The 27,258-nt window shown below is 32.6% G+C and overlaps 4 protein-coding genes across 4 annotated transcripts; 2 read left to right on the forward strand and 2 right to left on the reverse strand.

Annotated features, from left to right (window-relative positions):
* Positions 1–6,220: 6,220 nt before the first annotated feature.
* LOC145591178 (uncharacterized) lies at positions 6,221–11,188 on the forward strand. The gene is made up of 2 exons (XM_081647576.1): positions 6,221–6,997; positions 10,514–11,188. The coding sequence occupies exons 1-2, from the start codon at positions 6,507–6,509 to the stop codon at positions 10,740–10,742; spliced, it is 720 nt and encodes a 239-aa protein (XP_081503702.1). The 5' UTR covers positions 6,221–6,506; the 3' UTR covers positions 10,743–11,188.
* Positions 11,189–20,367: 9,179 nt separating this feature from the next.
* LOC145592715 (uncharacterized) lies at positions 20,368–23,293 on the forward strand. The gene is made up of 3 exons (XM_081649223.1): positions 20,368–20,892; positions 21,046–21,426; positions 22,360–23,293. The coding sequence occupies exons 1-3, from the start codon at positions 20,617–20,619 to the stop codon at positions 22,993–22,995; spliced, it is 1,293 nt and encodes a 430-aa protein (XP_081505349.1). The 5' UTR covers positions 20,368–20,616; the 3' UTR covers positions 22,996–23,293.
* Positions 23,294–23,632: 339 nt separating this feature from the next.
* Positions 23,633–24,933, reverse strand: LOC145590725 (uncharacterized). Its single transcript, XM_081647126.1, has 5 exons — positions 24,908–24,933; positions 24,771–24,825; positions 24,494–24,586; positions 24,340–24,416; positions 23,633–24,260 (listed from the first exon to the last, which is right to left on the reverse strand). The coding sequence occupies exons 1-5, from the start codon at positions 24,931–24,933 to the stop codon at positions 23,633–23,635; spliced, it is 879 nt and encodes a 292-aa protein (XP_081503252.1).
* Positions 24,934–25,872: 939 nt separating this feature from the next.
* Positions 25,873–26,415, reverse strand: LOC145592716 (17.8 kDa class I heat shock protein-like). The gene has a single exon (XM_081649225.1). It carries the CDS (start codon positions 26,391–26,393, stop codon positions 25,908–25,910), a length of 486 nt encoding a protein of 161 aa, XP_081505351.1. The 5' UTR covers positions 26,394–26,415; the 3' UTR covers positions 25,873–25,907.
* Positions 26,416–27,258: the final 843 nt, after the last annotated feature.

Raw genomic sequence — 27,258 nt, forward strand, 5'->3', positions numbered from 1 at the left:
GAAACTTTATTAAGTACAAATTTTGATTTTTTTTTTTTTTTTTTTTTTTTTTTGAGGAAACAAACTTTTGATCTTTTATACAAGCTTATTGGTTTTATTTTTTTCCTAAATAAAAAACTTACTAGAATGCTTCAATATAGTTTCAACAACTTAAATATTTTTACACCTTGAGAAACACCTCTAACAATTAAGAAGTTAATTAACATGTCAGCTAGATGAAATGACACAAGTCACACAATAAAAATCTATTAGGGTCTGTTCTGATTTACTGAGCTGAATTGAATTTAACTTAACTTATTGAAGCTGAATTGAACTGAATATTTTATGAGAGAAGGAAATTAAGAACTGAATTAAACTTATTGGAGCTGAAATGAACTGAAAATAAGCTAAAGAGAATAGGTTAATGTGTGTTTTGCTACAAGAGTACAAGTCACAGAAAAGCTATCTAAATATCAACTTCTTAGAAGTACATTAGTTTAACATGACACCTTATTACGCATTTAATTAGTCAAAATGCTAATAAGGGGAAGTCTAATGTTTAAATTAAGAAGATAAAGTCAAACCGACGAAATGTCGACAATTAACCGTCAAAAGTCGAAAGTCAATAATGTGTTGCTGGCAAAGTATGGCTGTATGGGCCGAGTAGAAAACACTACAGTATTTTATTAATGATCCATGCAGATGCAGGTGAATCATATCACATCTTTGTTTCAATGAATTATTGAGAATTTGAGATGACATAAACAACTACGAGTATTGATTTTTACTTTCATTTTATTGGATTCTTTGCTTGATTCCTTCTAACCAACATTAATACTTAATTCTTGAGGATTTGACATGACATAAATAACTATTTTACTATGTGCAGGGCCGGCCCGGAGGGGTAGGCCCCAAGTGCAACCGTCTAGGGCCCATGCCAGAAAGGGGCCTAAAAATTAGAAAAAAAAAAATCAGTTTGCATAGCTGTAGAATTTTACTCTGTAGTTTTTATTCGTTAAGAAAAAGCTACTTTTTAAAAAGATAATTACTGCATTTAGTTAGCAATTAACATTAAATTACTTAGATGTCAATTAGGTGGAGATAACAATGCAATATAGACTCTTCACTTCTTCTTATCTACCGGTATCTATGAGTATTTGCTCCAAAATATTAATCTTTTCAATTACACCGTTTCATATTTATTCAATTACCGAAATATTATGCAAACCCTCTAGTATTGTGTATGAAGACTTACTATTCAAATAATATAAGCTATTTTAATTGTCTTATATTTAAAGCTATTGCGTGTAAATACGTAAGGGGCCCTTTTCTTATATTATGCCTAGGGCCCATAAATTTCCAGGAACGGGGCTGACTACGTGTATTATTATCGGGTTTAAAATTTACTCCATATCTTTTACGGAGTACTATTCTAAGATGGAATCACTGTGTGAATCAAAATTTTAGTTTTTTGGTCTTTCATAAACATTCTCTTCAATATTTCGATATAGTCTGAGTTACATGAAACTCTATTTATTTTTTTCAGGTCATATTTACTTTCCTCCATCCAAGTTAGATTTTAAATTTTTTTTTTTTGGTTTTGTTTTTCTTCTAAAAACTCAATCATCTCAATTCTCATACTCACTGGTGCTGTGGTGCATCATCTCTAGATTGTCATCTCACTTACTCAAAACATAGTAAATTCTCCTTTCTTACTTCTTTTATACACTGAATATCTAGTTATCTACCACTAATTTTATCTATCTTTAGTACACTGGTAGTACCAATACTATTCATATTAAATTCAAGCAATCTCTTAATTAGTACAAGTATAAATTGCTATCACATTATCACCCTTTTCATTTCTAAATTTGGTTATACTCACATGCATAATTACTACTGCGTACTTCATATATCATAAAGTATCGCGCTCTATGACTCTATGGTAAAAAAATATTGTACCACATAGCGATTATAACCACAAGTTTCGATGGCCATAGTTAGAAATATCTATTGTCATAACTATCTACAAGTAGAATATTCTCAACTAAACTTAGCAACCTAGAACCAACAAATATCCTTAAAGGGTACAAAGTAAAGATATGCTATAATTTGCTTCAAATTTTCATGACATCACACACAATATACCAACAAAGAGTGGATTCTTACTTCATTTGCAACCACTAGTACGTTACAATATTGGCAATTCGTCATTCGTGTACTCGCAATTCCATAAAAGCATATCATATAAACTTATATAATTCACCACGTTAATGTCACCACCTCCTTTTTTAAAGAACCTAATGAAAATGACAATTTTGCCCTTTCTTTGACCATGTATTCCATTTATAAAGCATGGGTAGATTTGACTTTTCACAAATTCCTTTTTTTAAACTTTTCACATTATCCATTTACAGTGGGGGAATTTCTTTATATATTAAAAAAAAAAAAAAAAAAAGTAATGAAATAAAAAAAAATTGGAGTAATTATTAGTAATGCTGAAGGCGTGGAAATAGTGGGGCGTCACACGCCGTACGTGACATGAGTAAAAAAAAGAACGGTGCTAATCATTTAATTCATGGTCAAGACAAAATATTAATTCTTTGTTTATAAAATGTTTTTATAATAAGCTAAGGGATTTTGTGTTACGTTGATATTTTCTCATTCAAATCATGGACGAGTTGTTTTTTGTGTCATTTACCACTTAGCAGAAAAAAAAAATGAGATTTAAAGTATGTTGCTTTAGGGTTTTAATAGTTATAAGTTTAGCCTTTTGTTCCTAATAGGTGAGTTAATTTGTAATTAAAGATGACGAGTCATTTGATGCTTTTAGGTGTCGAGTTCTAGCTTCTTTTTCCTATTTTAATATCTATTATATATTCATACGCATATTTTATTTCCTTAATTTTCATAGGAGTCCCCGTCAAAAAAAAAAAAAAAAAAAAAAAAAATCATAAGAGTCAATAATAATTGCAAGTTATTAATACGGTAATATAAGCTTGAAATGAGTTGACTTGGAATAAATTGGTGCATGCTAGATGAACCTTATCCGTAGTAAGGAGAAGTCTGATGAAAATTTATGCCAAGCAAGTTTAGCCCCAAGTTTTAATACTTGAATGTGACATCATTTTTTATGGTTTCCATTGAAAATGATGTCATTAAATTCTTATTAAGACTCACTAAGACTTGTCTTATCAGTTTAGCCCTAAGACTTAAATATATGACGTATTTTTTTTTTTAATCTCTTTATATGTAGAAAAGTGTAAAAAAAAAAAAAAAAAAAGATAATAAAAATAAAATTGAGGTGGGTCCCAATCTCAAGTCTTAAGTTGAGTATTGGAATTTCAAGACTTAACTTGAGACTTACTTGAGATTTAAGAAGAAAAATGGGGAAAGTCTTAAACATAAGTTTTAAAACTTGGGGTGATATCATCATCTTGGGTCTTAAGACTTATGTTTACAACATCCCCCATTTTTCTTCTTAAAAATAAAGCAAGTTTCGACTTGAATCTTGAAATTCCAAGACTCAATTAGAGATTGGGACCCACCTCAATTTTATCTTTATTATCTTTTTTTTTTTTTTTTTTTTTACACTTTTCTACATATAAAGAGATAAAAAAAAAATGTCATGTATTTGAGTCTTAGGGCTAAAGTGATAAATTTAGACAAGTCTTAATGAATCTTAACAAGAATTTGATGACATCATTTTCAATGAAAACCAACAAAAAATAATGTCACAAGACTTAGGGTTAAAATTGTTCTAAGTTAATAAGATTTGAGCGGCGTGAAAAGTTAAAGAGAAAGCTAATTAGATCAGACTTAACGAATTTTTTTTATAGTGAATAAATAAATAAATAAATAAAAACAATATTGGTGAAGAGTTAACATGTACGGAGTAATATATTGCATAAGTTTTTGTTTATTATTAAGTCATTATTATTTCTTTGAACTACGAAGTAGTAGACTAATATAAAGCTATGCACTTCATATTATATTTATGACAAGATTAACAACGTAACACCTCACTTTATTTTTAATTACAGTTTGATGGATGCTCAATGAACCATTAGATTATTTTAGATAATTATTTTAGTTTAATTAGCTAGCAAAGAAATTGGTTATGTTATTATCATGAACAAAAATTCAAAAATGTATGATAATCAATTAAGTTTTATTATCAATTTCCGCATTGGCATTGTCACAAATGACTAAATGAGTAGAGCTTTCCGTCATCAGTTGGTGCATTTGACACTTAAGATATTCTCCAAAGCAATTCATTATCAAAAATTCAGAGCCTTCTCTTTAACATTTTTTATGTTATAAGCTAGATGGTGGTCCGGTTGGGGGGTCCAAATGATAAATTGACATCTTTCCTACCTTTCACCTATTTGGTAGGGTTTGATTCTCTTTGTCACTTTCTTTTATTTTGCTATGAAGAAGAAGGTAATTGATTCAAGTATGTGTATGTTATGTATGATAAAGTGATAGTCAGTCGGTCGAATAATGTATGCCAAAGAGTCCTTTAAACAAAACTATGTGTATGTGTATGTGTATGTTATGTATGATAAATATGAAGTCTTGACAATATGACGATTACATTCAGATGAAAAGAGTAATCATTTGCCAGTGTAATTAATATAAACACCTATATTAAACAAAGACGATATTAGCATATACTAACCCTCACTCATTCCAATATCCCTCCTCTTAAATCCTACATACAAAACCAACGTTAGAATCATATTCCAAACATATTGTATAAAATAGGCAGTGTATACTACATAGGATCTCAGTTATCACGAGAAGGTTTAGGTATTCACATGGTAGACGTGCCTCAAGTGATACTATAAATCTTTAGTCAGTCAGCTTTATGATGAATATAGTTTTGATCATTAATTATCACACGTTATACGCTAGCTATGATGCTAATCTCATTCAAATGTTGAATTTTGACGTGACAAACTACAAAGTTGTTGAGTATAAATGTATAAATAATTAGTCTTCTATATTGTTTAATACAGTTCTATATATATGCATGCAGCTTTATTTGCTAGATAAACCAAACTTATAATTTAGATTCCGACAAGATATTCTTAATGAAGTCTAATTATAATTCATTGCAATAATGGGTTGTCAATATCGATCCTTGTGTAGAAACTTGAAAGGATAATATAGTGATTTTATAACTCAAGCTTTGTAATACAAATAGAATACTCCTAAAGTCCTAAGCTAGTGTATGTTGCAAACTTACACTTGTATAGTAAGTGTAAAAGTTTGACTAGGTAGTGACCTAGTGCAAAATTTACCTAGTGCAATGTCTTTACAAAATTGTGAATACACCATTTTCTTTTTGAGCTTCAATTATTGTATCATTACTCCCATAATAAAGAGAAAGTGGCTTTTAATTTAGGAACGGAGGGAATATTACTCTATAAATAAATCCGTCTCATCGTGTGCCCATCCACCCAATATATAAAATTCCAAAAAGCTAACATATCTAATACGAGTATCTTATATGAAATCTTCAATAATTTAAATGAGAATTTAAAAACTTATATATCTAAATTTTAAAGTCGGTATAATTAAATTATTTATTACGGAGTAACATATATGTCTCACCGTGACTCACACAATACATTCCGGAAAACTTATACATAGTATTTCTTACACATTTTAGTCTGATGTTTATCCCAATGACACCACTTATCCTGAGTAATAGTTTATACTATAAATTAAAATCGTGAATAATACATTCATTATTATTAAGACGTAATTCACCTTATTAAGCCGAGTAAATTAAAATCGTGAATAATACATTCATTATTATTAAGACGTAATTCACCTTATTAAGCCGAGTAAAGATTCTTCTATTTTCTTTTAAGTGTATAACCATATATATGGTAAACAAAGGAAACTTGATACTTGGTCAAGAATATTAAGACGCAATTTTTTTCAACTTATTTGATTTATTCCAGCAAAAATGTTCCCACCGATTAAAATAAATTCTAATAATATACTACACAATACGAGTAGTAAAATAAAAATAAATTTAGATCATAGAGAATACTCAATAACTTTAAGTTACATTCTATACTTAAAACAATATAGATAATGAGTAGAATAAAATAAACTGATATCATCTCAAACTTTAACCAGCAAGTTAGTTGACATAAGCCGAGGATTAATTAAAGATTTCATTCTTGGCACTCGTATCTTTAAGATGTTTGTATAATTAGTACTCGTACCCTGTTGTTGCCCGTAAAAAAAATCAGTCCTCTATTTTCTCTCTCCTCCGCCCTTTCTGGGCACCTCTAAACCCAAACAAAAGCAAAGCAACAACACAACACCCCCCACCCCACCTCTCCTCTCTCTTCTTCTTCACCTACTCTCTTCCTCTTCAATGGAGTAGCAGTAGCACAGACAAACAACCCCACTTCAATTAACAAACAATTTTACAAAAACCACTTCTATAAATCTCATTTTTCCCACCCATTTTCATGATCTCATTTACATGAAGATTACCCCCAATGTCAACCATAATGCCAACCATTCAAACCCATGTTATCGATATTGACCAAGGAATTCCCCGCCGGAGCTCCGCCGCCGCCGCCGGCGAGGTTTCCGACGAGGATAGTGTCCGTTGCTCCGACGAAGACAGCAGCAGCAGCTCATCAAGTGAGTCATGTACAAGAGTGATTGTTGTTGGGGTGGGTGAAGTTGTTGTTGGTGGTGAGAAAAGAAGACCCTCTTTGTCTTCTTCTTCTTGCTTGTCGGAATGTTCGGTGGTGGATCTGGAGAAAGACGGCGGTGCTGCGGCGGAGACGGCGACGGCGGTGGAGACGAAGGTGGCGGTGCATTTGTCGAAAGTGGAGAGAGATTGTAGAATTTGTCATATGAGCTTAGATGGGTCTAACCCTGAATCTGGCTTCCCAATTGAATTGGGTTGTTCTTGTAAGGAGGATTTAGCTGCTGCTCATAAACACTGTGCTGAAGCTTGGTTCAAAATTAGAGGCAATAAGTAAGTTTATTACATTTTACTCTACTTCTTAATTTTCTAATTTATGTTTTTATTTTGGATTATGCCTCATTTTTTGCATTTCTTGCTTAATTATAGCTTAATTAATTAATTAATTTATTATTATTATTATTATTATTATTTTTTTTTTTTTTTTGCTTATGTTTGATTATTATAGTATGGAGTGTTGTGATTTGTTTATTTATTTTTTGTTTATTTTTTCTGATGTTTTGTGTATATTGAATGGAGTTGAGGTTTGTTACTGTTTATTATGAAAAACCAATGTGTTAATTGCTCATTAGTTGATAAATCAATGGTGATTAGACAGCTAATCACATGATTGGTTGGATATGAAATCGTATTGTTTACGCTTCGAAAACAGAAGGGTCCTTGATTTGGATCATCTGTGAGTGGGTATGACTCGTTTTGAATGCTTTATACTCTGGCTCATAGGGAGGATTTTTATTAGGTAATCCATAAAACTATAAAAAGACAGCTTGTATTTGATGAAAGGTAGTATATTTTTTTTTTTTTGAAACCAATGAAAGGTAGTATATTGGTGCACTAAGAAATAAGAATAGACACATTTTGTGTTTTGGATAAAAGAAAAGGAGGAAAAATGTTTAAAACAAAGTAAAGTTGGGTCAAAAATGTATGAGGGAATCAAGTTATTAATAAAGCAAAAGTTGTAAGGACCATGGGGTTCCTGCTTGTTTATCTAATTAATTAGATTTTCAACTTAATATCATTACGTATAACTGAAGTTTTGTTTTTTTAAACAATTTATGTGTCGTTTGTGTCTGTAAACCTTCTGTATTTTGTTAATTGTATCTTAAGTTGTTTTAGTCATATATTAATATAGCAACTGCATTTGTTGCATGTGAATACTTTAACTGACTTTTATGAGTTAGGTGTTGTGCTGAAGGTTGTTTCTATTTCCTGTCATGTGAAATACGAAAAACCTTTTTACAATGTTTACTTGATTCTCCTTTATTGTCTGCTCGGATTCTCCGACTTATAGTTGATAAAGATGAAATTTGGTTGTATTTAATGATACCACGTATAGAAATTCGTAAGAAGACAGTTTGGGAATTCACTTCCATTTAAAAATATCCTTCTTTTTCTTGCCTCTTGAGATACTTTCTGTAACGAGTACTTGATACTGGATGAAGAGATAAGTAGCAGTTACCTGCTTTGCTAGACTAACTGCATAAAGCATAGAGTGTTTTCATAGTAGCAATAACACGTGTGTGAATAAATCTAGCATCATCACAAATTGACATTTGATAATTGATTTGTTGTTACTTATTAGACATTTTTGTGCTATTGTACTCTAGCATGTCTGGCTGATTTGACCATTTTGGCTATATTCCATTAATTTCGTACTGAGGAAGTTGCTGATAAGTTTTAAAGGCAGACGCATTAGACAAGTTCATCACTTACTAGCTGAATAAAATATCTAAGCTTTGTAAATTTCAGAATGTTAAGTTGTATATTTGCGTTTAATTTCCTACAAAGTAGATTTTTGCTTGTTTGTCATGTTTTCTAATTTCTGTATGTCACTTGGGCTCTGTGATGGTTTGTTATGGAAGTGAAAGGAGTCACTAAATGAGAGCAGAAGTTGGTGCGTCTTATATTAATGCACTAATGCCAAGAACCATGATTGTGTTCCACCAAGTTATTGGATAAGTGTTTTTGTTCACGCTCAAAGAGCTGAGTTTAATAGTGGTAACTGGTTAGATACTTTAGAACATTGACAAGTTGTGCAGAAAAGTTCAACTGTTAATTACTTTGTAGCTCTCAAGGATGGTCGTAGTATATAGTTGTCTAAATTGGATGCTAGTTGGTTGACTTCTTTTTTTATACTGCATAGGGTAGTGCTTATCAAGTTCTTTGGTGCTCATAAAGCTTATAAAATAATCCAAATACAGCTCTATTTTTTTTTAATCAATATAGTGGTTGATGTTCTTATGATTTTACTTGTCAAATTAATTTACTTTTAGATTCTCAACTTAAATATGTTTCTATTTTTTAACTCCGTATTTATTTGTTTCTTTTTTAGTGTGTGTTGCATTGTATTCCTCCTCTCTTGTAAGTTTCCCAGCATTCTTAATTGGCTACTTGTACATAGCATTCTTAGATTCCCTACCCTTTGTCCATTCATGATAGCCTACTTGTAATATACTTTGTATATTTTTGGTCCAATGTAAAGTGCCCTTTTGTATTCTGTCAAATAATTAGAGGCTGGATACAGATATCCTGGAATGGAATTTAAAAAGCTTGATTTACTTACCAAGCATGATTTCTTGATATGGATGATGATCTACAAATGGAGTTATGATCTAAGCAGCTACTTTTATATGACAATGTGTTACTTATTTGCTTTTGTTCTGCGCCATTCACTTTTTTGCCAATGACCAAGTTTGTAAATTGGCTGGCATTACCTCATCCAGGTCTTTCATCTGTGCAGAGCATGACGTTTTGAAAGTTCAGAACCTAGTGAACGTGTATACCTGAGATGCATAATGTAGGGCTTAGTGGATTTCAGAATCCAAATGCCATTGGTTTTAAGCATAAGCATTTCACTTGATAATCTAAGTCAGTTATAATTGAAACGATCATAGTGGGATATTGGTTTTAAGTTTAAGCTGAATCTATGTGTTGGTTGAAAGTGCACCAAAGTGTTAGATTGTTTTTATTGATCCTAATATATAAAAAACCTGTATTGTTCTTCAGTCCAACCTACGGCAGGGGGTAAAAACAAGGAGGAAGTGATAAAATATATGCCTGGATTTACTGTGCTGTGTATTGGGTTACACTTAATAGCTTTGTCAAGTAATGTATCATAAAATTTCTGGAGATATATTTGTGGTGCTAAACTTAAATTTACTCCCTATAGCTCATACTCCCAAAGGATAGTGTTAAATAATTTTGGCACTCTGTCCATATATTACTCTATAATACTCCTGCTTGGTCTTACCCAAAGAAAAGAATAAAGGAAAGAATTAGCGAGAAGAAAGCTATATTGCGAACTAGTTCTGGCTGGAGTGTAGCTCTTTTGTCTATTTGCCGCAAATATATCGCTCCATCTGGCTACAGATGTGTAAAGTTTGACATCTATGGAGCTTTCCTTTTTTCAGTGGAAGGAGCTTAAAGTATGTGGAACTGTACCTAGGAAATGAATTGGAGAAAATGTCTATGTCCTGTTCGTTAAAATTTCTGAAGACGCTGTATATTAGGTGCCTTTTTAGTCTCATGTGCATCAATACTTCTAGTATTATACCCCTTTTGCAGTTACGCCTTCCAGAATTTTCTGGTATGAGAACAAATTATCTTGGAGTGAATTTGCTATGTCAGATTTTTTTAACTGCGTTGTTTTTCCTTTTTCCCTTCCCCAAAATCTTGGCTTTTTTGCACAGTTCTTCAGAGAACTATTCTCATCTCAGCAGCTGCTTGATGTCAACTTTCTTTCCTGTGCCTGACTGATCTAAACTTGTTTTTCATTTCAATTTGATGCAGAACTTGCGAGATATGTGGTTCAACAGCTCGCAATGTAGTTGGTGTAAATGAAGTTGAACTAATGGAGCAATGGAATGAGGCTCAAGATCCCGCACCCACAGCTGCTCCTCCTCATCCAGCTGAGACTCGGCATTTCTGGCAAGGGCATAGGTTTCTGAATTTCCTGCTTGCCTGTATGGTCTTTGCCTTCGTCATCTCTTGGCTCTTTCACTTCAATGTTCCATCTTAAGATTCCTGTACAGAAGCAAGGGCAAGTTGTCGTAATGTTTCGAGAAAAAAGAAAAAAAAGAAAAAAAAGGGAAAAAGAAAAAAAAAAGCATAAAAGGTTTCTGCAAAGGCTCCATCAGCAAAATGCAGGTATCCTTGTACTCCATCCGCACCTCAAGCATGCCTTATAGCAGCATTAGGCAAGGTTTGTTTATAGTATTAGGTTAGCCCCAAGAGCTTTTTAGTGAATAGCTCAATCTTACTTCTTGTTGTATCAATTATGCAATCTATCTCAAGGACATGTTAGGAATTCATCACCATTGTCTGTGATGTTGTAATTTGTTAAGACTCGCTCTGTCCTTGGCATTTCACTGGGAAGAACTTCACCCAAGTGTAAAAGAATCCTTCATAGAGGATAAAAGAGATCCTCCTGCTTCCCAGTAATGTATTTGCTATTTGCGACTGAAATCGAGTTTCGTGCAGGAATAGTTGAAATGAAATGACTAATTCATCCTTGATGTCAAGAGATGCTTTGTTATCCCAAAAGTAAATTAGATTTTGCTAGTTATCTTTCATTATCCTATCCAAAAGTAGACGATGCATGTTCATTGCATCTGCTGCAATGCCTGTAAAACACTAGAAGAGTGTTATGCAGTCATTTAAGATAAGGGTGTTTTTTTTTTTTTTTTTTTTTTGAATTTTAGTTTATATTTTTCAATTATTTTGTATTTTTACTTACCTACTATGTTGTGATTGCAAATTTGTAAGGTTACATATGAATGATATGATACAATTAGTGGATGCCAATAGTTTGGCTGATTAAAGTTTTGGCGCGGTGCCAATGACTTCAATTAAATCACGTCTACATTATTGTTTTTTTACGACTTTTCTACAGCAAATAAGAAAAAAATAAAATAAAAAATGTGCAACACATTAAAGCCAATGCTGTCTAAACAAGGTTTGAAAGAGAGGTTAATTGGCAAAAGTGCCTTTGGTTAGTGGTGTTATTGGCATTTATAATGATAATAATCCAATGTTATTTCCTGTTAAATCGATGTGGATTATGGCTGTAAATGGGGCCCAATGTGTCATTAAATCACAATTTCAAAGAGTTGGCCCTACCTTAATTAGACTTATAAACACCATTTAGCTGTGTTTCCATCTACTTTGAACTGGAAAGTCGTAAATTGGACCATTTTGAGAATTATTTTTTTATTTCCTCTTTCAGGTACAAATTCTTAAATAAACCTGATTCACACTAATTTATTGTGCATCACCAACATTAGAGACAATATAATTGTTTTATTAATAAAAAAAAGGTCATTATATTAAAATAAAGGTTATTATGTTGAAATAAAAGTTAGTTTGACATTATAAAAGCTATAAGAGGTTAATTTTTTTAATGAAATTTTTAACATAATGGTCAATATGAATAATAAAGATCATTATGTTAAAATTAGGTCATTATTCAACATAATGTCGTACTTTATGTTCATTATAACATTAAGGTCACACAAGATTTAAAAAAGGTTACTATGTTAAAAATAAGGTTACTATATTAAAATTAGGGGTCACTATGTTGAATATAATGCCAGTTACGTGTGTATAAACCTTAGGTCCACAATAATATTATTGTGGAGCAGGTCCACGCAAGATTTTCTGCTCTTTCAGGTCCTTATGTAATACTCCTTGAAAATATTTTATTATTTTAGCTTGAGGAATTTAAGGAGTAAACTCTTTTTTTTTTTTTTTTGCATAAATATGCTATAATTATCTTTCTTTGAATCTTTTAATATATCCATCATATTACCGTTGTACTCCAAGGAATCAAATGGATTATTGGAGGATAATATATAAAACTTAGTTTGTTAGAAAGCTGTTTTTATAACTAAGAGAGTATGTTATGTTTACCTTAAAATTAGAATTGATAGAGTTCAATAAGGTGTGAAATATAAGGTGAAAATCAGAGAGCTAATAAGGTATAACTAGGTCATATAAAATAAGTTTGAATGAAGAGAACACATCTTTAATAAGCCATTTTAATAGGTCACAATTTTGTTTTAGGATGTTTAAAAATAACGTTATTACTCTTTAGATCTAGTTAGGTATTTTTTTTTTTTTTTTTTTAATTTTCATATTCATATTACTCTTTGTAGAGCACTAGAGCTTGATACGTAGATAGTATGCTAGCAGTACAATAATAAGAGGGTTTATCTCAACAATCGAATAATTCAACAAGGATAACTATAATATTTCACGTAATCATGTCAATATCTTAGAAATGACCTCTAATCAAATGTTGCTTATTAATTCGGGTAGGGGAAGAGAGGTTTATATTTCTAAATTAATGAACAAGCTTGTGGCCTACAAAAACTAGCAAAAGTAATTATTATATAAAATGGTTGTTATCGTATTATGCTATTAAATTAATTTACATTTAAATAAATCCCCCTTTACTTGAAGGTTTGTACCTCCCCATTGGAAAAAATCCGCACTCAAAGATTATAATCATTGCATGTCTTTTGACGTAAGGTAGTGCCTTTAATTCGTAAGAATACTTTCTTTACCAAAATATAGAAAAAGAGAGAAAGTTAATTAAATTGCAACTGTAAGGGAGTCGGTTAAAGTCGGTAACCATTGTTAAGATACTTGTTTGCGAAGAAATAATCGAGGGGAAGGATATGTCATATGTATCACTTATTCACTGCATCAGGCTTATTCGCAATTATGTACTCTCTGCATATAAACCTTAATAATCACAGTTGACTACCTGAAATTTGAAAATGAACGTTATCTGTTATGGATATGATTCATTTCTACTCCATTTTATCCTATCATGTTAATTATTTGCTATCAATATATATGATTGATTTTTACACTATATATCATACAAGTAAATTTCACGAGTTTTATTTTATATGGTGTATAAATTGTTAAATATTTTATAATCTATAATGACAGAGAAAATGAGAATGTTAGTTAATATGTACTATTATACGAAGTATACTTAAAATGTCCCTAATTAACAATATATGCACAGATGCGGAATCAAATTAAATACATAACACATTACACATTACAATTCTTATTAGGCCTGTACAAAACTATCCGAGAATTCGAAAATCCGAAAATCCGATCCGAATTTTAGGATATCCGATCCGAGTTTTCATTTCGGATCGGATTATCGGATACCGGATACGGATTCGGATACTGGTTTTCAAATTTACGGATATCCGATATCCGAAAATTTTCGGGTATCGGATATTGGATATCGGATATCCGAACTAATATCCGAAATTAAAAGGGTAAATATTGATATCAGGAAATAAAAAAGCTGAAATTTTCTACTGTAAAACAAATTCACAAGTCACAACACCTTACTTACTTTCAATATCTCACTAAAAAAGAAAAACCCTAAATTCTTGCCCTCTCTCTATGTTCAGGCCGCCACCCACCCTTCATAGGCTCATAGCCACCAGCCACCGTTCACGGCGTTCAACGTTCATAGGCCCTCACTCTATCACGACAAAGATCGTCTTCTACGCCCAACCTCCCTTAATTTTTTTTTCATTTTCGATCTTCTCGAAGACGCCCAACCTCCCTTAATTTTATTTTTCATTTTCGATCTTCTTCTACTCGCATTTGCTCGGCAAATCGCCATTCTTTCGACCTTAATATCCAATATGTATGTCTATTTCATTGTTTGGAAGCTTATCATAATGTTAAATAAAACTAAACTTGAAAACTTTGTCTTTTTTGCTCCTATTTGTTGCATCGTTGCTAAGTTGCTAACTGTTTGGAAGTTGATTTGGTTCTACACACAACCACCTTACATAATTTGGTTCTAGTTGTTGATAATTTTGATTTTTTGTTTGATTTTAGATCTACTAGTATTTGTTGCAAGTTTCGATCTGTTTTTTTTTTTTTTTTAATCTATTTGTGTTAATTTTTTGGTTTTCAATTTGGGAATTTTGATTTGTTATTTGATTTTCTGGTTTAGTATTTGAGGAGTTGTATGTCAAATTGTCAATTAATACTTAGGTGGTCTTTTGATAATTTAATTTGCAAAAAAAGACTACAATGCTCATATATATTGTACAGGAACGTCAGGAAGGCTTAATGTTACAAAATTGATATAATTAATGAGATTTATTAGATAAGCATAATCAACTTTTTAATATTATCGGATAATGGATATCCGAAATATCCGATTCGAATAATTTCGGATATTGGATATCGGATATCCGAAATTTTCGGATCGGATTCGGATATCAATTTTAGATATCCGAAGCTTCGGATATTCGATCCGTGAACAGGCCTAATTCTTATGGTATGTCTGTACAATCGAACTTAGGACTATTATTTAAATTCAAATATCAAATCAAGATGAGGACCTCAATAATTTGAAAATATAATACTCATTACTTCAATTATTCAACTCATCTCTATCTTATACCTAATATATTAAAGGAAAATCTAAAATAGTATTGAGTTTATAATCTTGGAAAAACCCATTTAGCATCTATATTCAATTCATTGGCATAATCACAATTAGCTTCCTTTGGACCAAAACATCGTGAAGGAATGCTAACAAATTCATCCCCTATTTCCCTTAAAGATAGATTAAAAAATTATAAAACCTTGATAATTCTTATATTAATTAATTACAGAAAATAGTTGGTGTTTTAAAGTATTGATGAATCTGCGCTTGATACACCAGCCAACTCAATGGTTGGTGAAGATTTTAATACACACGGACAAATTAGAAAATCGGAATATAATTTGCCAAGACTAATTATAGTATGCGCCTTAAAATATATATATATATATAATAATAATAATAATAATAATAATAATAATAATAATAATAATAATAATAATAATAATAATAATAATTAGAGTATGCGCAACTGTAATTCAAGATTTATTTCAAGATATGATTCGCAATATTACTAGCTGTTGTTTAAGTGCTAGCCCACTTTTTTATGAAATTTTCTATCTTCTAAAGATTTTTGGTGTTGCATAACTCTTTGAATCTAGGTGAGACAAATAAAAGACAAATTTTTAGTAGATGTCCAAGTATTCTTGGATCCAACATTGATATCAATATTATTCTTCGTTACATTTTCAAAGAGGTTTTTGCTAAGACTAAACTCATTCTGCTCAGAATTAATTATCACATTGTCCTAACTTTTAACGATTTAAGATTTTTGGTTTGTTACAACTCTTTAAATCAAGCTCAGGAAAATAGAAGACAGTACAATTAATATGTAGTTATCACGCATTCGAAAATCAAATAGTTTTGGATCCAACATTCATATAATTATTATTCTTCAGAACATTTTAAGAGAGGTTTTTCTTAATCACTCTATTCAGAATTAGTTGTCACATTATCCTAACCTTTCATAATTAATAAAAAGTAAAATAGAAAACATCAATTCAATAACTTGTTACTCCGTATTTCTTCGGTGTACATCTTTTCGTGTCTTAATTTTCGCTAAAAAGAAATTCTATCGCTAAACACTATGAGTACTTCCTAATGTTCTTGCATTTGCATTGTTTGCGGGTAAGATACACTTTTCTTTCCTTGCTAGGCCAAGCTGTCGTATGATCCAAGGTTAGCTTCATGTGTTCGGTTAAAGACTTAAAGGAACCTTTACATAATCTTACATTAGTTTGCAAATCAATGCAACCGTTAATTGTATCGAAAATGACAAGTATTAAGAAAGATCAGCATTGATTTCATAAGCTTTATAAAATACTTTTTGTCCAGATTTCCTTAACTAGAATTTATTGTCATGACCCACACCCTATTTCTTAAATCAAAGGTTAGATAAATATATACTGTAGTTTATTAAATTGATAAAAAATATTTAACTATCCTTCATAAACTTTAGTGTTTTTTTTTTTTTTTTTTTTTTTTTGGACGCACATAAGCTTTAGTTTTTACTTATACTCCATTAAATTATTTTTGAAATAAGTTTCATAATTATTTTTTTAAATGCATTATCATCATAATTATCTTAAAAAGATATTTTAACTGAAGTGTGAAACAAATTTAAACTTTTAAATTAGATAGTGTCAAATTATTTTTAGAAAAAATTAAAGGATATACTTGTATAAAGGAAGTACTCGTTGTAGTAAAACTGTAAACGTACATGTTTGTTGTTAGGTAAACTAGCTACCTCACCAAAAACTAAAGCAATGGCCCCATCTACTTATATGAAGATGCCATAACTTACCAAACGAAGACGGTGATGCATAGAAACAAGTACAAGTAGTACAACATGGAGTCATGAAAAGCCAATTAAAACCAGTTCTAATAAAATTAATGCAACTTAATTGATTGATTAATTAATTAATTAGTGTTATGTTCTTAAATTTTTGTTTCTAACAACAATTTGTCTAATTTAAATAAGCTATTCTTGACTTGTAGGAAAGAGACATCAACAATCTACATGGTCTCCTACTCTCATGTCGCCTTCACCACAAGAGGAATAAAGGGGACAAATATGCTTTGGTGTTTTTTTTTTTTTTTTTCCTAAGAGAACGTGCATTGCATGATTGGCAACAACCGATTCTAATTTTTTTCATGAGCTAAGTCTTTCACTAGGTCTTAATCAAAGCATTTCATGACATGATAGGCTAGCCAATTTCGATTAATTAGAAGATTAGTCTCCCAAATTACTAATTAGCCAATTTAGTATACTATATATATGATGCCCTTCCCCAAACTGAAGTAACATTACTACAAAAAATATTCTTTTGATCACATCATTATTAACTTATATAAAAGTATATTTATTCACTTACTCAATTTTATTTTTATAATAAAATTATAAGAAACAAATATCGCCCCTTCTCTTACTCCTATACCTTTTTATTACTACTATGTACTATTTTTTTCACTATCATGATTCATAACTAACAGTTGCATCAATTAATTTTACATATGTTTAGTACGTCTAGTTTAACTTAACTAGATCAAAAAAGTCTAGCACTATCTAAAAACCTAGCCTAGCCCCGCTCATATTATGACCTAGTCCGACTCTTTGATTAACTCTACTCTTGACGAAAACATGATTGAGCCTTCTCATCAAAACAATGTAGCCTATATATATATGCTTCGCTTTGTTGTACTTTGGTAAAACAAAGATCATTATCTATTTTAATACTTGAATGAAGTAGTTTGGATAGAAACCTTTAAACTAGCCCAAAAGAAATGGAGTCACCGCAAGAATAGGACATAGTCTGAAATAGTTTAGTTTGTCGTGAAGCAGCATGTTCTTGACGGACACATAATATACAATGAATTAAGGCGGCCACATGTTTAGGCACCCTCCAGCAAGCATGGGTAGCCGACACATAATTGGTTACTTAATCTCTACATCACTATTTATTTATTTCTATCTAATCTTAATTCTAATTTCTCTCTCTTTTATTCTTGGGTGTTGTAATTGCACGTTGCACCCCTTAATTTTAAGGATAGGTCTTAATTAGAACATTTGAAGGTGCCATTTGTTATGAATTTGAGAGACAAGGACAAAATCTATGGATTTCAAGTTTTATATACTAGTACTTGATACTTTCAATAATTCCTAAGACATTGAATTTAGATTCTATTTCTGTTACAAGATTTTTCTCACATTATCTTCATTTGGACAAGATTTGCTTTCTGTGAATTCAAGCTTTATTTGTAACTCACTTTTCAATTATTTCTTAGGTCTTACCAATATTCCTAGAATAACATTCGTTTCGTGGATCTAGGTATGTTTTATTGATTTAGCCATGTAATAATGTATCTTATTCAGTTGAAAACTTTGAATATATTTTATATTTTTGTTAGTTGTTTGACATGATTATCGCTTGAACAAGAACAAGATACATTGGGGTATGATCGTATATCATATGCAACTATTGTAAGGTTCAAGCTAGGCTCATTACCATCTCTAAAACCGATAAATAGTATAGACTCTAGAAGTACAATTGTGAATTATAATTGGTGCATTAATGGATTATACCACGAGGCTTGAACTAACAGTAGCTATTTAATTAGGAAAATTTGCGAAAAAGGTCCTTTTAAGTGGCCGACCTTGTAAGAAAGGCCCTTTTATAAGAAAAAGGCGGCACAAAAGGTCCTTATATTCCATTTGGGTTGTGGGAAGGGTCCGTTAACCAAACTCCGGCGTTGACTAGAATTTTCCGGCCAAATAATTATGCACGTGACAACTTTAGTCACTTTTTTTTCCTTTTCCCTCTTTTTCCCTCGATTTCCCCTTTACGAAACCCTAATTTCAGACCCAAAGTAATCACAAAGTAATTTCAAGGATAAGAATTCAAGATTTGAAATTACTTTGGGTTTGAAATTGGGGTTTCACAAGGGGGAAAAGGGGAAAATCGAGGGAAAAGGAAAAAAAAAAGGTAACTTTTGGCCGGAAAATTCTAGTCAACGCCAAAATTTGGTCAACGGACCTTCCCCACAACGTAAATGGGATATTAGGACCTTTTGTGCCACCTTTTTTATAAAAGGGCCTTTCTCACAAGGTCGACCACTTAAAAGGACATTTCTCGCAAATTTTCCATTTAATTGTTAATTTTTCTTACTCTCATGTGAAACAATAGAGAAGTTAAATGAAAATACTTTCAATATAAGCTATCTAATTACTTAAATAGGTACTAGATCAAAATTTCCATAAGGGTGCATACATATTATTAGACCAGAAATCACATTAACTTTCATCCAAAATAAAACATTATTGTTCTAAACTTCTTTTTAACTCTCCAAATCTAGACCTCGTTTTAGCTAATCTATGGGCAATCATATTCCGTTCTTATATCACATAAAAAGAATGAACAAAATTAAATACTCTGTATTCAAGAATGTACATCCAAAACATGACGTTTCATGGTCCTCTATCGAAGTGTATATTAAATCGAAAACAAATGTTATAAGATATTCATATTTGAATAATTATCTAATACGGAGTATTATATTGACAAAGTGGGGAGTGAGAAAACAACCATAAACACATTTGAACTCTTTGACTACTAAGCAAATGAAAAAAAGTTTAGAATTTTTTACTCTCCAAAGTTTTATGAATGAGCAAAAACTTTCATGTCTTTTGGATTATAAAAATAAAATAGAGTGGGAAAGATCTTTAAATTTTCCAAATGCCAAGTCAAACTTTGTTTATATTAGCCCCACCATATAATTAGCCAATAGCATAATAGGACTAATAGCCCACCATACCATATTAAGGTCTAAAAAAATCAATTAAGATACATAAACCTATTCAATCAAATAAATTTTTATTTCATGTCCATCTTCAACCGCTACTTGAACGTGCACATACAGTCAATTGCCGTCAATCAAGCAGCAACTTTTCCATGTTACAATTTCTCACTATATTGTCATCTATCCCTAACCAATCCTTTTAAATAAATACACTCACAAATCACAATACAATAATACAATATTACGACTCAAGCAAAACAATATTAAATTTCGTCTACACCACTACCTCGCTCATCAACACGTGTCATTACGCGCCTACCATGACCCCGAGTACACTGGATATCCCTCGGGAAGATTTATACTCCGTATATAATAAACCGAGCAGGCGGTAGAAGAAAAAGAAGAGAGAGAGGCGTGCCTTCACGATTTCCTTCCCTTAAAAACAGAAAATTGATTAGCTCTTTGCACGTTAATTAAACTACACCCATCACTTTCACTTCCTACTTCTTCCCTCTCTTTTAAACAAATCAATCTTTCTACTTTTTTTCTCCAATTTTCACTCTCTCTTTCTCTGTCTTCAATCTCTCTCCATTTTAATTTTTCTGGGTTCTCTGTTTTTTTCATCGTCCCCTGTTTCTGTATACCTTGATTGTTGGATAAAATGAGGACACTTTGCCCTAATTTTGATAGAGAAGATGGGCTTGAAACTGTATTAGAAGTCCCAATTCCTGAAGAAATGTTTCCTTCTGCTAAGAATAAATGGCCTAATATGAAATCTTGGATGAAAACTAACCCTGGAAGAGCTCCTGCTAGTTTACCTTTTGCTGATAGAAACTCTCAAATTCAGCTTCTTCTTGGTGTAATTGGTGCTCCATTGATTCCACTCCCAATTCCTGCTGATCATAAGGTTAACAAATGCATCAAAGATCACCCAATTGTAAGTTTTACAAACCCTTTTGATTGTTTCTCTGTTTTCTTTTTCTGGGTTTCTGGGGTTCTTGTTTTGCCCATTAATTGTTCGATAAAATGCTTCAATGAAAAATATTAGATAGTTTACTGATCGTTTTGTGTTCGATGAAATGTTTTACAGGAATCATCAATGGCGAAATACATAATTCATCAGTACATTGCAGCAATGGGAGGAGAGCATGCTTTGAATTCGATTGACAGTATGTATGCTATGGGAAAGGTGAAAATGACTGCATCAGAATTCAGTGCAGGTGAAGGGTTATCAGTGAATAACCCGAAAGCGGATAATAAGGTGGTGAAGGTTAAAGGAGCCAAGAATGGTGGTGAAGTGGGTGGATTTGTTTTATGGCAAAAGAAACCTGATTTGTGGTGCTTAGAGTTGGTTGTTTCTGGTACTAAGATTAGTGCTGGGAGTGATGGGAAGGTTGCTTGGAGGCAGACACCTTGGCACAACTCCCACGCCTCCCGAGGCCCGCCGCGACCTCTCCGACGTTCATTACAGGTATACTTACACTCCGGTCTCCGGTTACACCTTTAATCCATTTCATTCTGTTCTTAGTAAGATATGATGCAGTGGCTGTATGGATATTGATATTGAGTATTACTTATCTTAAATTCTTAATTGTATGATTTGTTTGATTATGTCCTTTTTAGTGAAATTCTGTTCATATTATTACAACGATCATTTTTACAGTAGTAAATCATACAGTATAGTATTATACATTTTGATTTTATCTAAAGAAAATCTTAATCATGTGATTGCATGCTTTAAAGTGTAATTCTATATCAATTAGTGGGTTATTGACAACTATTGCATGATTGAGATTCTACTCGTTTTTGGCTGTCTTTTGGAATGATTGAAATTATGTAATTATGTGTGTTGCCATTAGAGGCTACTTGATTATTTTGTAATGTCTAAATAATGCACTGTCTAATGATCATATTAAGATTGATATCCTCTAATATTATTGTTTTCATTTATTAAGATTATCATCATGACAGATTGTTAATTGCTGTTTATTTGTTACCTTAAGCTGTAACAACCCAATTTACTCTAGGAAACAGGGTTAATTGCAACATTTTCTTTTGCATCATATTCAATTATTCAATCAGCTTTGTTATTGCTTATTGGGTAGTACACTTTTGCTTTGGGCTTGCTTTTGACTTTTAGAACTAACTAAGGCCCTCAAACTCTAGAGTGCTTTTTTAATTCACCAACCAACAGCATTTTCTTCCCTTTCTTTTGAAAATTGGTTGTTGACTAGTCTGAATCTTGAAGGTGAGGAGTTGTGTTCATATATTGAAAGTTGATAAAAAGTGTATAATTTATCCATGATTTGTTTTATCTTTACTCTTACTGTGGATGGTAACTTCATTAAAGCTAATTACATCTCGAATGTGGTGAACTAATCAGCAAATGGGATTTTTTTTATAGGGTCTTGATCCGAGAATGACAGCAAATCTATTCACTAATGCTCTCTGCATTGGTGAGAAAGTAGTACACGACGAGGATTGCTTCGTGCTAAAGCTAGAAGCCAATCCCTCAACACTTGAAGCAAGGAGCAGCAGCAATGTAGAGATAATCCGCCACACAGTTTGGGGCTACTTTAGCCAAAGGACAGGACTTTTGATCCAGTTAGAGGACACTCACCTTCTAAGAATAAAGACTTCGAAGAGTGATAGCATTTTTTGGGAGACCACAATGGAGTCCCATATCCAAGACTACCAAACAATAGATGGTGTTAACATAGCACATACCGGAAAAACTTCAGTCTCATTGTTTAGATACGGGGAGAACTCCGACAATCATTCAAGAACGCGTATGGAGGAGGTTTGGACCATTGAAGAAGTGGACTTCAACATCAAAGGACTGTCCATGGATTGTTTCTTACCCCCCGCAGACCTAAAGAAAGAGGATGAAGGATTCACGACTGTTGTGCCAAGCACCATAAAACCAACCACTAAAACGCTAAGCGCACCAAAGGCAGCAAACACAAAGATTAGCACCGCTAAGGTTGCTGCTGTCGACGATCATCATTCAGAGAATCTGGATGGGAGTGAAAGGATGTAAACTCCCAATCCCAACCATCAGTTTTGTGCATCTTTCTGTACATAAGAAATTACCTGAGTGAATTGTACAGCCATGACTAACAGGAAATCTAGGACTGCTCAACAAAAGCTGAGCATCACATGTATAGACCTTCCCAACTGATTGCCCAAGTTAGTCACGACTGGACATTCGCGTTCCATGATGTAGCTATACACAAGTTATAGTTTCCGGTAGAGGACTTTCTTAGAGGCTTGTGTTTTATGGAAGTCTAGGCCTCTCGGAATTTATGTCATGATCTATATATATTTTGATTCACTAATTGAAAGTAAATTGTTCTTTCAACGTAGAAACGTTCAAATGACCGTCATTTTTGTTCATTCTTTTGTGAGAAATAGAATCTGAGATAATTTTTCTATGAAATAATTATGTCCGTGCATTGTAACTAGCTAGCAATGCTAGTAATTGACATAATATTAGTAAAATTAAAATTGCACAACAAAATAAAAGCCAGTAATTCAGTAAAGCAATACTGTAAGACTCAGCATACCACTTTCAAAGGAAAAACAACTTTCTTTTTTTTCTTTTTTTTTTTTTTTAATTTCATCGTGTTTTTTTTTTTTTTTTTTTTTTTGACAAGCAAGCAAGCACAGAACTTTTATTAATCACCCAAAGGGCTCAAATCTGCCATTACAAAATTAGAAATACTAGGAGGAACCTCTTCCATCCAAACTCTAAGACTATCAAAAGAGGAACTAAGTTTGGCAAGTTCGTGTGCAAGTCGGTTACCACTCCTCTTAACAAAGGAAAAGGAGATGCTCTGGCAACCTTTAGCAAGCTGAAGGATATCATGAATGATTAGCCCAAATTTAGTAGCAGGCGCATATCCTTTCGAAACATGGCTGTGCAGCTTGAGGCAGTTCGTCTCAAGACACACCCTTTTGAAGCCCGTTTCTATAGCAACAAGCAGGGCGTGTCTCATGGCAAAAGCTTCAGCAAAATCAACCACCAACTTCCCCCCAATGCGAGTGCAGGTAGCAGCAACAACATCACCTACCCAATCACGCATAACGCCCCCCAACCCCACAACATCAGGTCTGAATATTGATGCATCAGAGTTGATTTTTATCACCCCATTCATTGGCATCCTCCAGCTGCAGCTTAACTGGGGTTGAGCAGAAGATGAGTGAGGTGACTCTTGAGCTTGAACAAAGTCCCCAACAAGCCCCACAGCCTTGTGAATGACTTCACTTACATCCTTTTTCCACCCATCAAAAATCCATGAGTTCCTGCGAAGCCAAATGCCCCACAATAAACTCCAAAATAAGCTCCACCAAGTCTGTATGACACTTTCGAACAGCAGCACACCAATCTCCAAAAGAATCCCCAACATATCTGTCCACCTCCAGCCTAAGTGGTGAGAGATACCACAAAAGCTTTACATCCTTGCAGAAAACCAGCATATGCAGGACACTTTCAACACTGTCACCACATAAGGGGCAAATAGGATCAGTGAACATACCTCTTTGCACAAGGGATTAACGAGCTGCAACAGCTCCTTTAACAGCACGCCACGAGAATAATTTGATCTTCGGAGGAACATCCGCATCCCAAACTACTTTCCAGTCCAGATTACACACAGATTTCGAAGTTGTAGCCTTATTATTTTTTTGCTCCATTGTAATCAGATTATAGGCACTACGCACCAAGTATCGCCCATCATTTCATCGTTGATTAACTCATTACAATTTACAAATACACGAGCAAAATTATATCAAAAGGGAGGTATTTTGTAATACCTCATTTAGCAAATTTCCTGTGCTGTTGTTTTCTACCAGTCCTTGAACCCTGGACCTGTGGTTTTAAGAATCTTGAAAGCCACCACCAGAGCCAAAGAGGACTAGTGAATCAAACACTAATATCATACATGATATACTTTATAAACTGTATAACTTTTGCCATTATTAGGCATAGCATAGTAGTAGGGACAATTCAAATACAGGTGGGGTAATACTTGAGGGTACGTCCATTTTGGGTGATGGTCATTTTTTGGTAAGGCTAATTTCACTTTCTAATCAATTTCAAATTAAAAGGGCATAACTTACTGTGGTCTTGTGGATGGGAAACTTATCAATTCAATCGCGTTCGAATTAGAATAGATCGAATCAAGTCGAGTCCATTTCAAATCAAGTTTTGTTTTGGATTATGGAAAATTAAATGTAGGTTTGAAACTTGGAATTGAATTAGATATTTCATTTCAAGTAAGTTTTTGATATAACTTGAGTTTGGGTTGGATTAATTTTTAGTTAGCACAAGTGGCTATAAGCCTATAAGGCTATAATTATAGAATACTTAAAGGATATATAATTTGAAAAACTTTTCAATGTTTAAACTAGCCTTTTGGCCCGGTAATTTACGGGTTGTTTACATATAAATTTTTATTTTATAATACGCTTTTTAATTGGAAAATGAATAGTTAAAGGAGAAAAAGGGGTAAAAATTAAATGTAATTGTGGAATATATTAAGTTGGGGGAGTGTACCAAACAACATTATTCATACATGCATTGAATTAAAGTTGGTGTTTTTTTAAAAAACATAAAAGAAAAAAAAAAGAAAAAAGGATTGAAAAAAAGGTTAAATGAGGCAACATGTGGCATGATAGGGATGATGGTTTGTGTTTTTAAATACTAATAACTAAGTATAGAATTATAGATATAAATATAGATGTGTTATGGTGTGGATATGAAAAACAAATATAAATAAACAAAGAATGAAAAATAGAAACCAAGATTAAAACAACTGTTTAAACTTTTTAGACTTTTTACTAATTAGTAAATTAGAGAGTGTACAAACATAGAAGAACTAACATAACAGTAAATTCAAAGATCAAGGACTATATTTTATAATTAACATTAATACTTGGTTCATCATACACTTAAGCAGCAGAAATGTCAATAGACTTAACTTGAGGCTTCTTCTCCTCAGCTTTAGGAACAGTGACAGTAAGAACACCATTCTCCATATTGGCCTTGATCTCCTCCATCTTCGCATTCTCCGGCAGCCTAAACCTCCTTAAGAACTTTCCAGAACTCCGCTCGACACGGTGCCACTTGTCATTCTTCTCCTCCTGCTCTCTGTTTCTCTCTCCGCTGATCTGGAGCACCTTCCCGTCTTCCACCTCAACCTTCACCTCTTCTTTCTTCAACCCGGGTAAATCCGCCTTGAAAAAATGGGCCTCCGGAGTCTCTTTCCAGTCGATTCGGGTGTTCACAAATGCAGCCGTGTCGCCACCGGTGGAAGAGAGTGATCGAGAGGTGTTGTTGTTGAAGGGAAAATCATGGAAAGGGTCGAATAAATCAAGAGAGAACGGGTCGAAAACATTGCTTCGTCGGTTTCCGAAAAAGCTTGGAATCAGCGACATTGTTTCTTTCTGTGATTTTGATTGATCGTTATTTCGATTGAAAAATTGTTGAATTATATCTGATGAAGAGATTGGAAGACCTTTGGAGGTTATTTATAGGTGACAAATCGAAAGTTCTAGTTAGTTCTGAGAATGTTATAGAATTTAAATGGGTGTTCTCAAAAACTGCCGGGAAAACACAGTGAAGGAAGATTGGAGGGATTTCAAGCATTTTCTAGAATTTTCTCTCTCTTAAATGATGGAGATTATATTTGGGCTTAAGAATCACTCGTTTTTTCCTTGGGCTATGGTCCATCAATACGATGCAGTGCAGACAATAGACCATTCGTTCCATTATGTACTACAGCATCACTAAATTTTGATAGTTGTTGTGTAACAAATTAGTCTTATGTGTATATATGTATATATACAAAATATTAATTTTTTTTTTCTAATTAATATAGATTATTTGAGTAAAATAATGGTCAAATTTCTAAATGAAAAATTTTAAATTTAAAGTAATGTATCTCTAAAAAAAAAGACAAGCATAGTTGGAGTGATTAACAGAAAGATACGTAGTATAAAACTTATACCATTCTTTTTTAATAATGAAATTTTGTGAACAACACATGTTATAGTAATAACTAATAACTATAAGATTTCTTTGCAAAATTTTAATAAGAATCCATTATCATTACTTCAAATTATAATTGCTTACCAAACACGTCGTATGAGTAGTAATTTGGATAACATATGCATTCGTGTGAGGTAAAAATGAACCACATCAATACTACAAAACAGGGTAAGAAAACGGTGTATTTTGCCTAAGGGAGTGCTTCAGACACTTTTTAGACTCAGGAAAACTGTTCAAGCCTGGCATTCTTCA

Source organism: Chenopodium album, chromosome 18 (assembly GCF_948465745.1).
Source record: "Chenopodium album chromosome 18, dcCheAlbu1.1, whole genome shotgun sequence".
Lineage (NCBI taxonomy): Eukaryota > Viridiplantae > Streptophyta > Magnoliopsida > Caryophyllales > Amaranthaceae > Chenopodium > Chenopodium album.

Coding starts and splice junctions, on each gene's coding strand:
- LOC145591178 (XM_081647576.1), top strand. CDS start 6,507: ATGTCAACCATAATGCCAACCATTCAAACCCATGTTATCGATATTGAC. Junction 6,998..10,513: donor TTCAAAATTAGAGGCAATAA/GTAAGTTTATTA, acceptor AATTTGATGCAG/AACTTGCGAGATATGTGGTT.
- LOC145592715 (XM_081649223.1), top strand. CDS start 20,617: ATGAGGACACTTTGCCCTAATTTTGATAGAGAAGATGGGCTTGAAACT. Junction 20,893..21,045: donor GCATCAAAGATCACCCAATT/GTAAGTTTTACA, acceptor AATGTTTTACAG/GAATCATCAATGGCGAAATA. Junction 21,427..22,359: donor CTCTCCGACGTTCATTACAG/GTATACTTACAC, acceptor TTTTTTTTATAG/GGTCTTGATCCGAGAATGAC.
- LOC145590725 (XM_081647126.1), bottom strand. CDS start 24,933: ATGGCAAAAGTTATACAGTTTATAAA. Junction 24,417..24,493: donor TTAATCCCTTGTGCAAAGAG/GTATGTTCACTG, acceptor GTTTTCTGCAAG/GATGTAAAGCTTTTGTGGTA. Junction 24,261..24,339: donor GGGGATTCTTTTGGAGATTG/GTGTGCTGCTGT, acceptor TTGGCTTCGCAG/GAACTCATGGATTTTTGATG.
- LOC145592716 (XM_081649225.1), bottom strand. CDS start 26,393: ATGTCGCTGATTCCAAGCTTTTTCGGAAACCGACGAAGCAATGTTTTC.